A 12,869-nucleotide genomic window follows, 5' to 3' on the forward strand; every position below is an offset into this window, starting at 1 on the left:
CTCCAGCCTCTTGGACCCAGTCCAGAACCTTTCAATAAAGTGATTTTCAGCTGACCAAATGTGTCCTGTGGTGCCCAGAGGGATGGGAGGCAAAGGAAGGCAGAATCACCGAGTCCACCCCTTGGGCCACACCATCCAGAAGGCTGGTGGATGAGGAAGAAGACAGGGCAGGTCTGAGAAACAGGAAGGCAGCACCAAGGTCTGGTTGCAGGCACTGGCACCAGGGCTGAGGCTTTCACTAGGGAGTGCCCCCCCCTCCTGGGCAAGGTTCCTCAGCCCCCTTCCACTGCCCTGCTGGTCTGCCTGGAGACCCACATCTGGCCCTACCACCTACCCCACAGCTCCAGATAATCCACGGATAGAAACCTCAGACCCAGTCCTGCCACCATATCCTTCCCGAACACTGACATTGGTTTTCTTTTCAGCCACCAAACTGAGGCTGAGTCCCCAGCCTAGAGAGAAGATACATGGCACTCATTCCAACCTTTTACTTTGGGGTTTGAAATTTAAAAATCCACAGTGGATGTAGCTTTCTGTGCATTGATTGGCAATAAAGGCAGGCATGAAATATTCACCCAGGGCCACTCTCTCATACTAAATATTTAACACAACATTAGAGAAGGTTTTTCCCAGACTTCGCCAGGCACCGGCTGGGCGGCTGGCGCACTGCTTTCCACTAGTTTATGACTAATCTGAGTCCCTGAGCCGCCGGCAGCACAGCGAGCCAGACAAAGTTGGGACATTGGCTCGCTGCTGAGCTGCCTCACCTTTGAGAAACTTCGGATACACCTCTGAGGAATCTTTCCAAAGGGGAAAGTAGTCTGGACACCCAGCCCTGGCGGGGAGGAAAAATCGACTTCTTCAAACTCTTGTAAATAGGTGCTGGTCCCTCTGTGGGTTGGCAGGGTAAGGGTCCCTAAGACTTGGGGCAAAGGATTTGTGTCTCTGGCTGGTTCAAGCAGTGGGGAGAAAGGTCCTCTTCTCCACCCTGGTCTCTAGCTGATCACCAGAGAGGAGTCAAGAACCCCCACGCGTGAGAACCCTCCTCCTCCCTTCAATCCTGGGGGAAAAGAGAGCAGCAGCTAGGAAAAAAAATAGGATTACCCCCTCCTAGTCGCCGCCACCGCCCATCCCACCGCCGACCCCACCCCAACCCTCTCTCTCCTCCTTTGCTCCCTCTGTGGAATGGAGAGGAGGGAAGTGACGAGAGAAAAACGAATACAGATCTGCAATTGATTTTCATAATGTTTCTGCGGTGTTTGCAAACCAATCGCCTGAACGTCCCCATCTTACCTAAGAGAGAACCCCTCCTACGTCCGCGAAGTGCTCCGAACTGATATATGACAATATCTACTTTGGATCACGTGCTCGGGGAGAGAGACTAAGACGGATAACGCGTCATCTCGCCTTCCCAAATTTTCCCCCCTCGCTAGACCGGGTCCAAAACCTCCATCCGGAGCCGGCAGAAGAAGAGAACGATGTTTAACTCGGTCAACCTGGGCAACTTCTGCTCGCCGTCGCGCAAGGAGCGGGGCGCTGATTTCGGCGAGCGAGGGAGCTGCGCCTCCAACCTCTACCTGCCCAGTTGCACTTACTACGTGCCCGAGTTCTCCACGGTCTCCTCCTTCCTGCCCCAGGCCCCTTCTCGCCAGATCTCCTACCCCTACTCCGCCCAAGTGCCCCCGGTCCGGGAGGTCTCCTACGGCCTGGAGCCCTCCGGCAAGTGGCACCACCGGAACAGCTACTCCTCCTGCTATGCGGCCGCCGACGAGCTCATGCACCGGGAGTGCCTGCCTCCTTCCACCGTCACCGAGATCCTCATGAAAAACGAAGGCTCCTACGGCGGCCACCACCACCCCAGCGCCCCGCACGCGGCCCCCGGCGGCTTCTACTCCTCGGTCAACAAGAACAGCGTCCTGCCGCAAGCCTTCGACCGCTTCTTCGACAACGCCTACTGCGGCGGCGGCGACGCGCCCGCCGAGCCCCCCTGCCCGGGCAAGGGCGAGGCCAAGGGGGAGCCCGAGGCGCCCCCGGCCTCGGGACTAGCGTCCCGGGCTGAGGCGCGGGCCGAGGCCGAGGCCGAGGAGGAAAACACGAATCCCAGCTCGTCCGGTTCAGCCCACTCGGCGGCCAAGGAGCCGGCCAAGGGAGCCGCCCCCAGTAGGTAGCAGCGGCCGGGCAAGCGGCGGGCGGCGGGGGTGGGAGCGAGAGGAGGGCGAGGGTAGGGGGGAGGCGAGGGGCGCGGGGGCGGCCTCGCGTTTTGGGTCAGTCTGATTTTATGTGGAGTTTTATAAGCATTCAAAGGATTTTATTATAACCTACAAAGCCCTCTCTTCCAACTCGACTTTTTACGATGGAGAAGGGGTGGGGAGGGCGGGAAAAGGGCTCTTTGGAAAAGCCGGGTGAACCCCCTCCCCGTTATCTCCCTCTGTTTGTGAAATTTTTAAAAGCGCCACCATCGCAGGCTATACTAACTTTGATCGTGAACTTAGAGGAGCTTTTAAGGAAGAAGGATGGGGAGCCGGGCGGCCGGGGGTGGGAGGGAGGGGAGGGGTGGAGGGGGAGAGGGGAGGGCGAGGGAGAGACCGGGGGAAACGCCGGGAGGGGGAGTGGGGGGGGAGAGGCGCCCGAGCAGAACTCGAGGCCGGAGGGGCCGGCCGGAGCGGCTCTGCGTCCTCTGAAAACTACTTTTGAAATGTTCAAATTATGTGTTCGCGGGTCCCTGAGCAGAACCCGGAGCCACCCAGGGTCAGCGGCCACGGAGGGCCGGGGAGAGGCGCCTCCGCGCGCCTCCCGGCTCCAGGCCCGGGTCTCGGCGTTTCTCCGCGCGGCGCGGCCTCCGCGCGGGCCGGGCCCGGCGACGAGGAAGGCGCGGCCCGCGGGGCGTCCCGGGCGCCAGGGCCCCTGGAAGCGCCTCTCGGGCGTCTTTGGTGCCTGCTCGCTCGCTGCCTCGCCGCCTCCCCGCTGCTCTCCCCCGGCGCCCACGGTCTCCGGGGCCCCCACCCCGCACCCCGGACAGGTTGCTGGAGGATGCGGGCGGTGGGTTTCCAGAGTTGCTGGGAAGGCCGTGCGGAAGGGCCGCGGCCCGCAGCTGAGCAGGCCGGTGCGGGGCGCGGGCGGGGCTGGCGCGCACTGGGCCCGGGCCGGCTTCCCGCTGCCCCCAGGCTCGGCCCTCGCCGGAGGGGAGGGGACCCGCGGTGGCCCCGGGGTGGGCACGAGCCAGACCTGGCGGGGGTTCGAGGCTGGTGCGGCGCTGGGGGCCGGCGCGGAGAAAGCGGGCCGGCCTGGCGGGAGGGCTGCCCGGCGGCGGGGCTGGGAGCGGGGCCCCGAGCGCCCAGCGGGCTGGGGTCGCCCGGGTCTCACGTGTCTCTCTCCCCCCCTCCCCTCGAACTTGCCCCCTCCCCTCCAGACGCCCCCCGCACCCGCAAGAAGCGCTGCCCTTATTCGAAATTCCAGATCCGGGAACTGGAGCGAGAGTTTTTCTTCAACGTGTATATCAACAAAGAGAAGCGGCTGCAGCTGTCCCGGATGCTGAACCTGACGGACCGACAAGTGAAAATTTGGTTTCAGAACAGAAGGATGAAAGAAAAAAAACTAAGCAGAGACCGGCTGCAGTATTTCTCGGGAAATCCTCTGCTGTAACCACAGACGGGGCCCTTTTGGGGGAGGAGGGTAGGGGAAATTATTTTATTTTATTTTTATTTTTCATTTTCTAACTCGCCTTCTCTCCGCGGGTGGAAAACTGGACCACGGCCAGGGCTGGCCCCCACCGTCAGCGCCCGCACTTCCTTCCGGGACTTGCTCCACCGGCGGTTCGACTCCCGCTGCGGGACAGGCACCGGGCCTGGAAGGGTGGTGAAGGGACTCGTCTGACCCAGCGCGCGTGGACTCGGCGTGGCGCCGAGGCCAAGACTTTTAAAAGAAAACACACCTCGCGACAATGTCTTGCTGCTTGGATTGAGTGGGGGAGGGGCGAGAACCGTGGGCGCCTGAGCCGAACAATCCTCGAACTAAAAGCTTTCCCTTGCCCCGGTGAGAAGATCTGCTGAAACATCGCGTCTTCGAGGGCAGGCTTCCCGGGCCACACGCCCCTACCCAGCCTGCCCCGCTGCTAGGGGGCAGCTCAATGTGATCCTGCTTTGCTGTGAAATTTCTGTACCTTCGACCTGGTGTTAGGTGTGCAAAGTCCGTGTCCTACCTCCGTCTGCGCCCAGGCCCCGCCCAAGCCTAGCTGTTCTCCCTGTGAATGTGTAGAGCCTCCTTCGAAATCTCCTAACTGGTGCATTGAGGTTTCCCAACCTTTTTCCAAATCGTGACCCACTCCATGGATGTATAGCTATAGTCTATGCAGTTGTTACCTCCTTTTTTTTTTTTTTTTAAGGAAAAAAGAAGATTGGGTGATCGAAGCAATAGGGAGATGGGATTGGGCGCCTCCCCCATGCTGGGGCCTGAATTTTTGTAAATAAATTTCACAAGCGTTTCTTTCTACCCCGAGGGCATGGGGGGAGGACTCAACTGGAATGAGACTCAGCTCACCCATCCCTCTCCACGTGCGTGAGTGTGTGTACGCGTGCAGACCCCCTCCTGCTCCTGTCCCAGAGGGACTGTTGTGAAGGTTTTGTTTTTTTTTTGGTGGCAAATAAAAATATTTCTTTCTGTTCAGTATTATAATTTTATTTGACCACTTGATTAGCCCCTCTCCTCTTAAAACCCTCAGTGCTCCCAAGGCGGGGGAAGAGGCAGGCAGGCAGCGCCCAGGCTCGGGAAGGTGAGGTAGGCCGGAGCTGGCGGCCGCACCCCCTCTCCAATGGCGGGCGACAGTGCGGTGGGAGCTCCTCCCGCTCTCAGGCCGAGGATATCCCATGGCTCCTCTTAAAGCTCTCTTTTCTCACGTGCAGCCCTAGCTGTGTCCAAATGCCCAGCAATGCTTTCCGTTTAAGTACACGTTTGTTGTGGAGTTAATTGTAACCATCATCGAATTTAAATTTATAGGAATTTTCTTGGCTCCACTGCCTTCCCGCCAGATGTCTCCGTCTGTCGCCATTAAATGTGTAGGGTTGAGGATAGGTTTTTCGTTGTGTGTTTTTTTTTTCCTGGATGAGAAGACTGTATTGGAATTTTTAAATAAAATTTTGAAGGAGGGGGGAGAGTGGAGAAACCAGCCCCCTTCCTTTCCCCACCTAGGCTGCCCCAGAGGGTGGGAAGGCGGGGCAAGCGCCTTCCTCTCAAGCACAAATGGCCAGGCTCCTCCAGACACAGCAACACCTTAGGCTGGGGCCACCCTTCTGTTTACACTCCGGGTGTCCCAGAGGAGAAAGCTCCCAAGGTTTGTTTTTCTAGGAGGTTGGCTTGGGGTGGGGGACTTGGGCAGGAGATGGCCTGAGGGGACAGTCGCCACACCCATCTACGTTTGCTGCCTGTTTCTTCTCCACAGTCTTCTCGGCACTTTCAGCGAGGGCACGCTGGCAGTCTCTCGTCCAAATTTGTTATTTGACATCTGAGATTTGAAACCAATTCTCTCATCTTTCCCCCTCTTTTGAACTGTTCTTATGTCATTCAGAGAAAATGTTTTTGTCAATACAGGGCTGTCGAACGAAAGATAAAAGTGCCAAGACTACGGACTATTGCTTCTGGGCTCCGTCGTTGTTTTTGATGACAGGGGTCTCTACAGCTTAGGTTCTGAATCTGTAATTTGTTAAGTGTGGTTTTGAGACAAATTTTGCAAACTGAGCTATATATACAACACAGCCCCACAGTTGCCCCCATTAGCTCCCCCATGCGCCCATGCATGGGGGAACTATGGTTTTTAAGTTGGTGCGTCTATGGGCACACGTGAGAAGGAATAGTATTTGAATGCTCTTCCTGTACTGTGGAGTAACCCTGACCCTATGCGCTTCCAGGGCTTGTGTCCCCTGCGGTGTGGACCCCTGACAGTGTTTAGTGTCGGCGGGAAGGCAGCTGGGGGGCCTCTGTGCGAGTGCACACGCGTGTGTGTGGGAGGCTCCTCCAGGTATGTGGTATTTAGCTCCTAGTCATATCAAGGGATATTGGTCTGCTGGGCATGTTTCCAATAAAATAAAATGAAAATAACTCTGTAGAATGAACCTTTTATAAAGCAAAATATTGATCTCCAATGGCCACTGATTTTGGAGAAAAACATTTTAAATTCACAGCTACCACTTTCCCTGCAGTGTGCAGCCTAGAAAAGATTCAGGAAAGATTTCTGGGAAATGGGTGGGGGCAGTCATAGTGGAAGAAAAACAAAGCTCCTACGACCCAGGCCCGGGAACCTGCCAGTCCTTGGTAATCCTCTAAAAATAAGAAAAACAACAGTCTGTGTCCCCCACACAAACTCACCTTTGGACCCCGGGGATGTCCAGCCCCCCCTCGCTGATCAGGGGTGCTCTAGGCTCAACTTCTCTGGGTAATCCCCTCCAGCCGTGGCGCTGCCCTGGAACAAAAGATCCTCGTCTAGACGCCGCCATAAAGCGACCCCCCCTCCCGCCCCGGCCCGCGCCTCTAAACCCAGTTTCATTTCGCCCTTAACGACCCAGTCTGGCCTGTGTTACAAAACGCTTCCGCCCTAAATAGTAAACAAACTGGTAGTGGACGGTCTTGGCACCCCCAACACTCCCCACACCCCCACTCCATTACCCCCTTGCCCCGAATTTTCCCCTTCTGTAACCTTTCTCAGTTCCCACTTCCCCAACCCCCTTTCCCTGCCACCGCCACCCCCCCACACACACACACAAGTAAATAAACCCGAGGCCGAGTTCAAAGTTTCCCCGAGCTAAGGAGGAATGTTGGTTGTAAAAATCCAAGTTTATAGCGCACGTGGGAGTTTACAAGGGTATTAAGTGGTGTGGGCTGAGAGAGAGCACTCTGGGCCCCTCCCCACCCCACGATGGGTTTTGTGGGTGCACCGAGAACCTGGGAGTCCTTGAAAGGAGAAATGGGCTGGGGCTAGACTTTGGGTTGGGGTCTCTTTTTCACTCAGACCCCTAGGTTGTTGGGAAATGACGATGCAGGGGTCCCTTGGAAAACAGCTCACGTAGCCCCAACAAGAGCGTCTGAGAAAAAACCCCTGGGTGCTGGGTGTCCCCAGTGGAGCGGACGGGGGCTCTGCTGTGGGAGAGTACAAAAGTTGCAGACCGGATGTCTGAAAGGTGAGCAGACTCGAGACTGCCCGGAGCCGGTTCTCAACCAGAGGGGGAGAAACTGTCTGGGGCTAATTTCTCGAGTGGGCTGAAGACAGAGAGAGGGCTTTTTGTCACCAGGGAATGAAGAACTTTGAACTTCAAGGGAGTCAAGGGCACCACCCCTTCCCTCTCCCCGCCTCTCTCAGGAATCTGTAGGGCAATTCGTTTCTGGGCCAATATTCCCTCAAGGGGGCAGTCCGCAGGGCTTTCTGGTGGCCCAGGGCTGGGCAGTGCTGTTTACCGAACCCTCCCTTCTCACAGCCGCCAGAACCCCGTGCACGCGACTACACTCTTTATTATTCATATAAACCTTTGGAAAAGGCAACGCCCTGGAAGTTTTTATAACTTTGTTTGGCATAAAACTTTTACAAGATTCCTCCTGCCATTTTTTTTAAGCTTAAAGTGTTGGCCTTGCCATGAAATGAAATTTCAAGATTTGGGGGATATTGGGGAGACAGAGGCTCTGGGGTCCCAGTGGGTCGTGGTGTCTGGAGCTGCCGTACTCTGCCTAAGGCAAAACAAGTCTTAAATACTGGGGTCGATACTTTCCGAGGCCCATGGTGGACCCAGGTTTGGGGGCGGCCAACATTGGGGGCTGCCAGCTCACAGAGTCTGTAGGCCTCCAGGAGGATCCTGTGCACTTCCACTCTGCTCTTGAGATGTATACTTAAAAAGCCCCAAAGTTTAAACTATGTCAGCAAGGCTAGACCTCCCTCATCATGCCCTCTTGCTCTCCCGAAGGCATTATTCTCTCTCTCTCTCTCTCTCTCTCTCTCTCTCTCTCTCTCTCTCTCACACACACACACACACACACACACACTCACACACACACAACCCTACCCGCACCCTCAACCCACTGCATAAAGTGGAGACCCATAACCTAGATTCAGACTGCAGATTTGGGATTTGGGAGGGTCACTGCACCCACAGCCCTGCATCATCCCTGCCTCCTGCAAAGTCCACAATGGGTTTGAAGAAAGACAGAATTCAAAACGCCCAGAAATTCCTGCCCAGAGGTTGCAGTGGTTGTGGGACAGAAGGCGAGGGACACCAGCAGGGCTGCAGTCTGAGAGCTCAGAGAACAAAGGTGCTCGTGTGGGACATGGCCTTGGGCTGCTAAGCCCACCAGTTACCCCTCTGATCTGCTCCCCACCTGGAACTGACAGAACCTCACTCTTTGCTTTCCCCTGACTCCAGCCTTGGGGAAATGAATTGGGCTCAAATTAAAGTTATTTTAATGTTCAGTTCTGGAAGTCAACACAAAGATGGAGCAAATTCTACAGAGACAGGCCCAATGGACAAGGTTCCTTTGGGGAGATGGAAATGAAGAGACCTGAGCCCAGCAACCAGTGCTGCAGGGAGCCATCGGAGTCACTAAGGACCACATCCCAGCGCCAGCTTCTCCTTCTGTAATAGTGACTGTTGTGGCCTGGCCCCCAGCTGCAGGCAGCCCTACACATTCCCTTGTGAGGAGCCGTGTTAATACTGAAGGCAGGAGAAGGTCAACACCAAGCCTGAGCAGCCGGCTGGGAAGGGATGCGACCGAGCCTGATGCTCTCCCCTCATGGACCCCATCGCAAGAGAGAAAACCGGAAAGGTTAGGGGAGAAAGTCAAGGGGAAGGAAAACACTACGAAGGAAAGAAAAGACCAAAGAATAAATCGTATAAGAAAAGAAAGAAGGAAAAGGGGAAATGAGGAAGATAAATTAAGAAAGAAGGAGAAAAGATCGGGAAAAGGGAAGAAATATAAACTGCAGGAAAAGGGAAAGAAAGAAAAACTGCAAAGAAAGAAGGACTGAAAAGAAAGAACGAAGAAAGAAAGGAAGAAAGGAGAAAGAGGTAAATAATGAAAAACAGATCTTGGAGAAGGAATTTAGCGGGTAAGGAAGGAGTGGGGATTTTCACCGGAGTGAGCTGGCCCAACCACAGCCCTGGCTCTCGCTGCAAACCCGAACTGCTGGGGCAACTTGGAAGCAAACCATTAAAGTGGGGAGCAAAGCCTTCCCCCCAAGATATCCTCCCATCTGTCTCCTCCTGCCAAAGCTTCTCTTGGACACCTCTTGGACACGTTTGCTGTCTGGTTTCGATTCAGGAGGCAAGTTAAATAACTGGCCGGCTTCCGAATGGCAAGAAAGCAGTTGTGCTGGCTCAGGTTATCAGACTTCAGGACTCGAGATCGCAGGAAACACATATTTGGGTAAAGTGAATATCTGTCCCTCTGTACACAAAAATTAAGCACAATTTAGAACTGTGTGTAAACGGTGTACTCCGTATTTTCTGGTGCAAATGTGTGTACAAGGTCCAGACGTGAGAGTGACTCTGAAGGCTGGGCTGCTGGGGTTGAGTGGCTGTGGGGTCCGAGAAGACGGAGGAGACCAGAGGCCCCTCCAGGCGCCCTCGGCCTCCCACCTCCCTCCCCGTACCTGCCTGAAAAGCTCTTTTCCGAGCTTCTGAATGTTCTGCATTTTGTCTGGGGTTTTCTCTGCTCCCAATGAAGCCAGGGTGGGGCAGAGCCTGGTGTTAGTGAGAAAGAAAAGCAAATCTTTTCTTCAAGTTTTGGAAGGAGAATAATTTATCTGGGACTCCAAAAGTGCAGGGAAAAAACCCCTGCAATTTTTACCATTGGTATCATTTCCTTTTCTATTTCACTTGAGAAGTTTTCAATACAAACGCTTTTTTAATTTTTTAAAATTTTACCCCAAAAGGAGAGACATTTTTTCCTTTTTCTCTTTACCTTTGGAATTTTCCAGATGATTTTCCTAGCCTTTTGGGGAAACGTCACTAATTTTCCTTGGAGAAATCGGTGATTCTGGGGTGATTTGAGGGCCAGGGCTCAGAAAACAGCCGAGGTTCCTTTCTGTTTCTCGAGCACTCCATTTCCCTTCTCCTATTTTCACACAGAGGCCCCGAGCGCCCCAGCCTTGGGCCTGCCCTCTGGAACCCACCAGCCATCCCGGGGTATGCAAGGAGCACCTTCTTCCTCTCCCTTGTTTACAGTTCCACGGGCAGCAGGAGGCCCGGCCCCCATCCTTGCTTCCCTTCCTGGGTCTGGGTACCACATAGGGCCAGGACTCTTGAGGTAGGTGGGATTTGTCAAGATGTTGTTGCAGCCACTTACTCTGGCCTGCAGCCCTGAGTTTTCCCATCCTCAAGTTGAGGCAAATAGAGGGAGCCCAATAGTCAGGCATAGGTGCAGGTCTCTTGGCATTCCTGGAAAGTTGGGGAAATGGCTTAACAGGATGATTCTGGTAACACAGACTTCTGGACCCCAATTCAGTTTCTCAGGGCGCAGACCTGAGAGTCTTGGCCCTGTGGAGCAAGGCCTGAGGGTCCCTGGCAGCGGCAGCAGGCAGGATGGCCGTGGCAGCTCGAGTGCCTTTGAACGCCAGGCCCGGACAATAGGACTGAAACGGCCTTTGCTCGTGGCCTCCGGAAAGACCGAGCCCAAGGGGGCAGGGCTGGGACCCACAGCCGACTGTACTTCCCCGGACCACACAAACGCTCCTCTCACCCTTGTGTCCTTCTTCCCATGTCCCCCAGTGGGGCAGAATTCCAGACTCCGCAAACCCCAGCAAGTTATTCAAGTCTGCGTCAGCGCGGGCTCTTGTTTAACAGCTCCGGGTCTGCGTTTATCCTGCGTAATTAAAGGCAAACATTTGTCCCACCGGGGGTCCCACTTAGGCTGATGAATTTGATTTCTTTTTTCATTAATGAGCCGTGTTTATCATACTAATTATTTCAACTTTAAACACTATTCGTTCTTGGGAGGAGGTAGGAGTCTAGGCGGGAGTTTCCTTCTCCTTGGGGATTACTTGCTCGAATAATGGCAAAGATTCTGAAGCGACTCCATCCTCACACACGCTGAGGTAAGGAGTGAGTTTGGGATGGGGGTCCAGCTGGTAGAGGGAGACGGGTCCTAGTGCCGAGTGACTCCACTTCTCTCCTGCTGGTTCCCCAGGTTAAGCCTAGGGGCTCCCAGGTTTTGAGAGGTAATCTGGAGTTTGTCTTCTTCACCCTCCTCCTCCTCCTTTACCCCCTCCCAGGCTGGGATAAGATCCTTTCTCTGTGAGCCTCGTGCAAACCTCCCCCCTGCCCCGGCCGGACCCCAGCCTGGCTGGCAGAGGCTCCGGTAGCGCTGTGCTGGACCCCAGCTACGAACACTGAGAGAAAAAGCAGGAAAGGCTGAAGTGGCCAAGGGGCACCTGGGCATGAGGGAGAGCGCCCAGCAGACCCCAAAACAGAGGGTAAGGACAGGGAACTGGGATGCCAAAGCCCAGGGACAGGCACACCAGGCAGGAAAGTGAGGGCAATGTGAGAGAGAGAGGGCAGGGAGCCCCTCCTAAGCCATATAATTCTCGATTGCTTTGGTCTTTAATTTCATCGCCCCATAAATGAGGAAATATCAGTTCCCATACTAAATTTTTATCCCCAGCTGATAAATATGACGGGGAATTTTCGTTGGGTCCTCGTAAAAGCGAGCAGTTTCGATCAAACTGGTGGGAAAAGACTTATGCAGATAATACAAACAGAGTGGCCATAAAGTCTCAGCCGTTTCCCTCGGGGTGGGCGATGGGACAAATGGCTTCTTGGATTGACTACTGTCCGGGTTGTCCCAAGCCTCCTTCGGGGCCTAAACAGCCTAACCTTGCCGGGGCCAACCCTTGTGCTGAGCCCACGGCGACCCCTGCAAATGAAAACAAAACCATTTCAAAGCTCCGCTGGCTAGCCCTGCAAGCAAGTCACACATTACGGATGTTCTTCCAGTTTTTCCAAGGTTCAGGGACTCCTGTGCCCACTGTATGGATAGAATCCGGTGGATTTCTTTCCGAAGTCTCCTTGGTGCCGGGGGTTTGGGCCTCCCTAGAGCGAACGAGGCTTCTCTCTCCTCCAAGCCAGGACGCTCAGAGCTCCGGTCCTTTCCGCGCCAGGCTCCAGCCCTTCAGAAAGTCGAAACCGAGGCTTGTCCACGGGAAAATGTGGGGCGACCGGAAAAACAAGTTATTCTCCAGATTCCGTCTCCTAAGCCAGGCATGGAGAGTTTAGTTCGCTTTGGGAGAAAGGCTATGGAAAAACGGAAAGAACTGCTGGAGACATACCTTGCCCCTTATTTTTCGCTTCCCTTTATTGAAAAACAACCACAATAACAGACTCATACCTTGTCTTCTTTCAAAAATGCCCCCAGCTCATCCACTCTGTAAAGGGCTGTTCTTTGGATAGGGTTTTGTCCAATCTGGTGTCCTGGTTTTCCGGGCGATACGTGACTCCCCCAAACCTGCTGAGGCCCGTGGGTTCCCTCTTTCTCTCCGGTAATATTCCCTGTGTCAGTGGGAGCAAGGTCAATTGGCAAATGCGGGGCGCCGGGGCCTGGAGCAAAGCCGCCAAACCCACCCCAAGGCCAAAGCCTTCCTCTGAGAAGGTAACTCAGGAGCCGCCCACGAAGCCAGGCCCAGGCCGCACTCCCGGGTCCGGGACCGTGCCTCGGGTCGCTTCCTCTTCCTGAGACTCACGGATCCCCTCGAAACCTCCTTTCCCCAAGCAGCCCTGGAGTGGTGTGCCCGCCCCTCCCTGGCCCACCCCGTACACTGGAGATCCCCAGTCAACTCCCACAGAGAACTCGCAACTCAACCAGTTTCCATGACGGGCGTTCCCCGAGTTCTCAGCCCCAAAGAC

At 55.0% G+C, this 12,869-nt stretch overlaps 1 protein-coding gene across 3 annotated transcripts; it reads left to right on the forward strand.

Annotated features, from left to right (window-relative positions):
* The first annotated feature begins 1,478 nt into the window (after positions 1–1,478).
* Positions 1,479–4,631, forward strand: HOXC11 (homeobox C11). Of its 3 annotated transcripts, none has more exons than XM_037135334.2 (3): positions 1,479–2,160; positions 3,410–3,638; positions 3,758–4,631. In XM_037135334.2, exons 1-3 carry the CDS (start codon positions 1,479–1,481, stop codon positions 4,047–4,049), a joined length of 1,203 nt encoding a protein of 400 aa, XP_036991229.2. In that variant the 3' UTR covers positions 4,050–4,631. The 3 variants fall into 3 exon arrangements, with proteins under 3 accessions (XP_036991229.2, XP_036991238.2, XP_036991245.2); XM_037135350.2 differs by lacking the exon at positions 1,479–2,160 and adding an exon at positions 2,658–3,019; XM_037135343.2 differs by having other exon boundaries at positions 3,410–3,843.
* Positions 4,632–12,869: the final 8,238 nt, after the last annotated feature.

The sequence above is a fragment of the Artibeus jamaicensis genome, unplaced genomic scaffold, assembly GCF_021234435.1.
Source record: "Artibeus jamaicensis isolate MK-2021 breed Jamaican fruit bat unplaced genomic scaffold, CSHL_Jam_final contig_233, whole genome shotgun sequence".
In the NCBI taxonomy this organism is placed as follows: domain Eukaryota; kingdom Metazoa; phylum Chordata; class Mammalia; order Chiroptera; family Phyllostomidae; genus Artibeus; species Artibeus jamaicensis.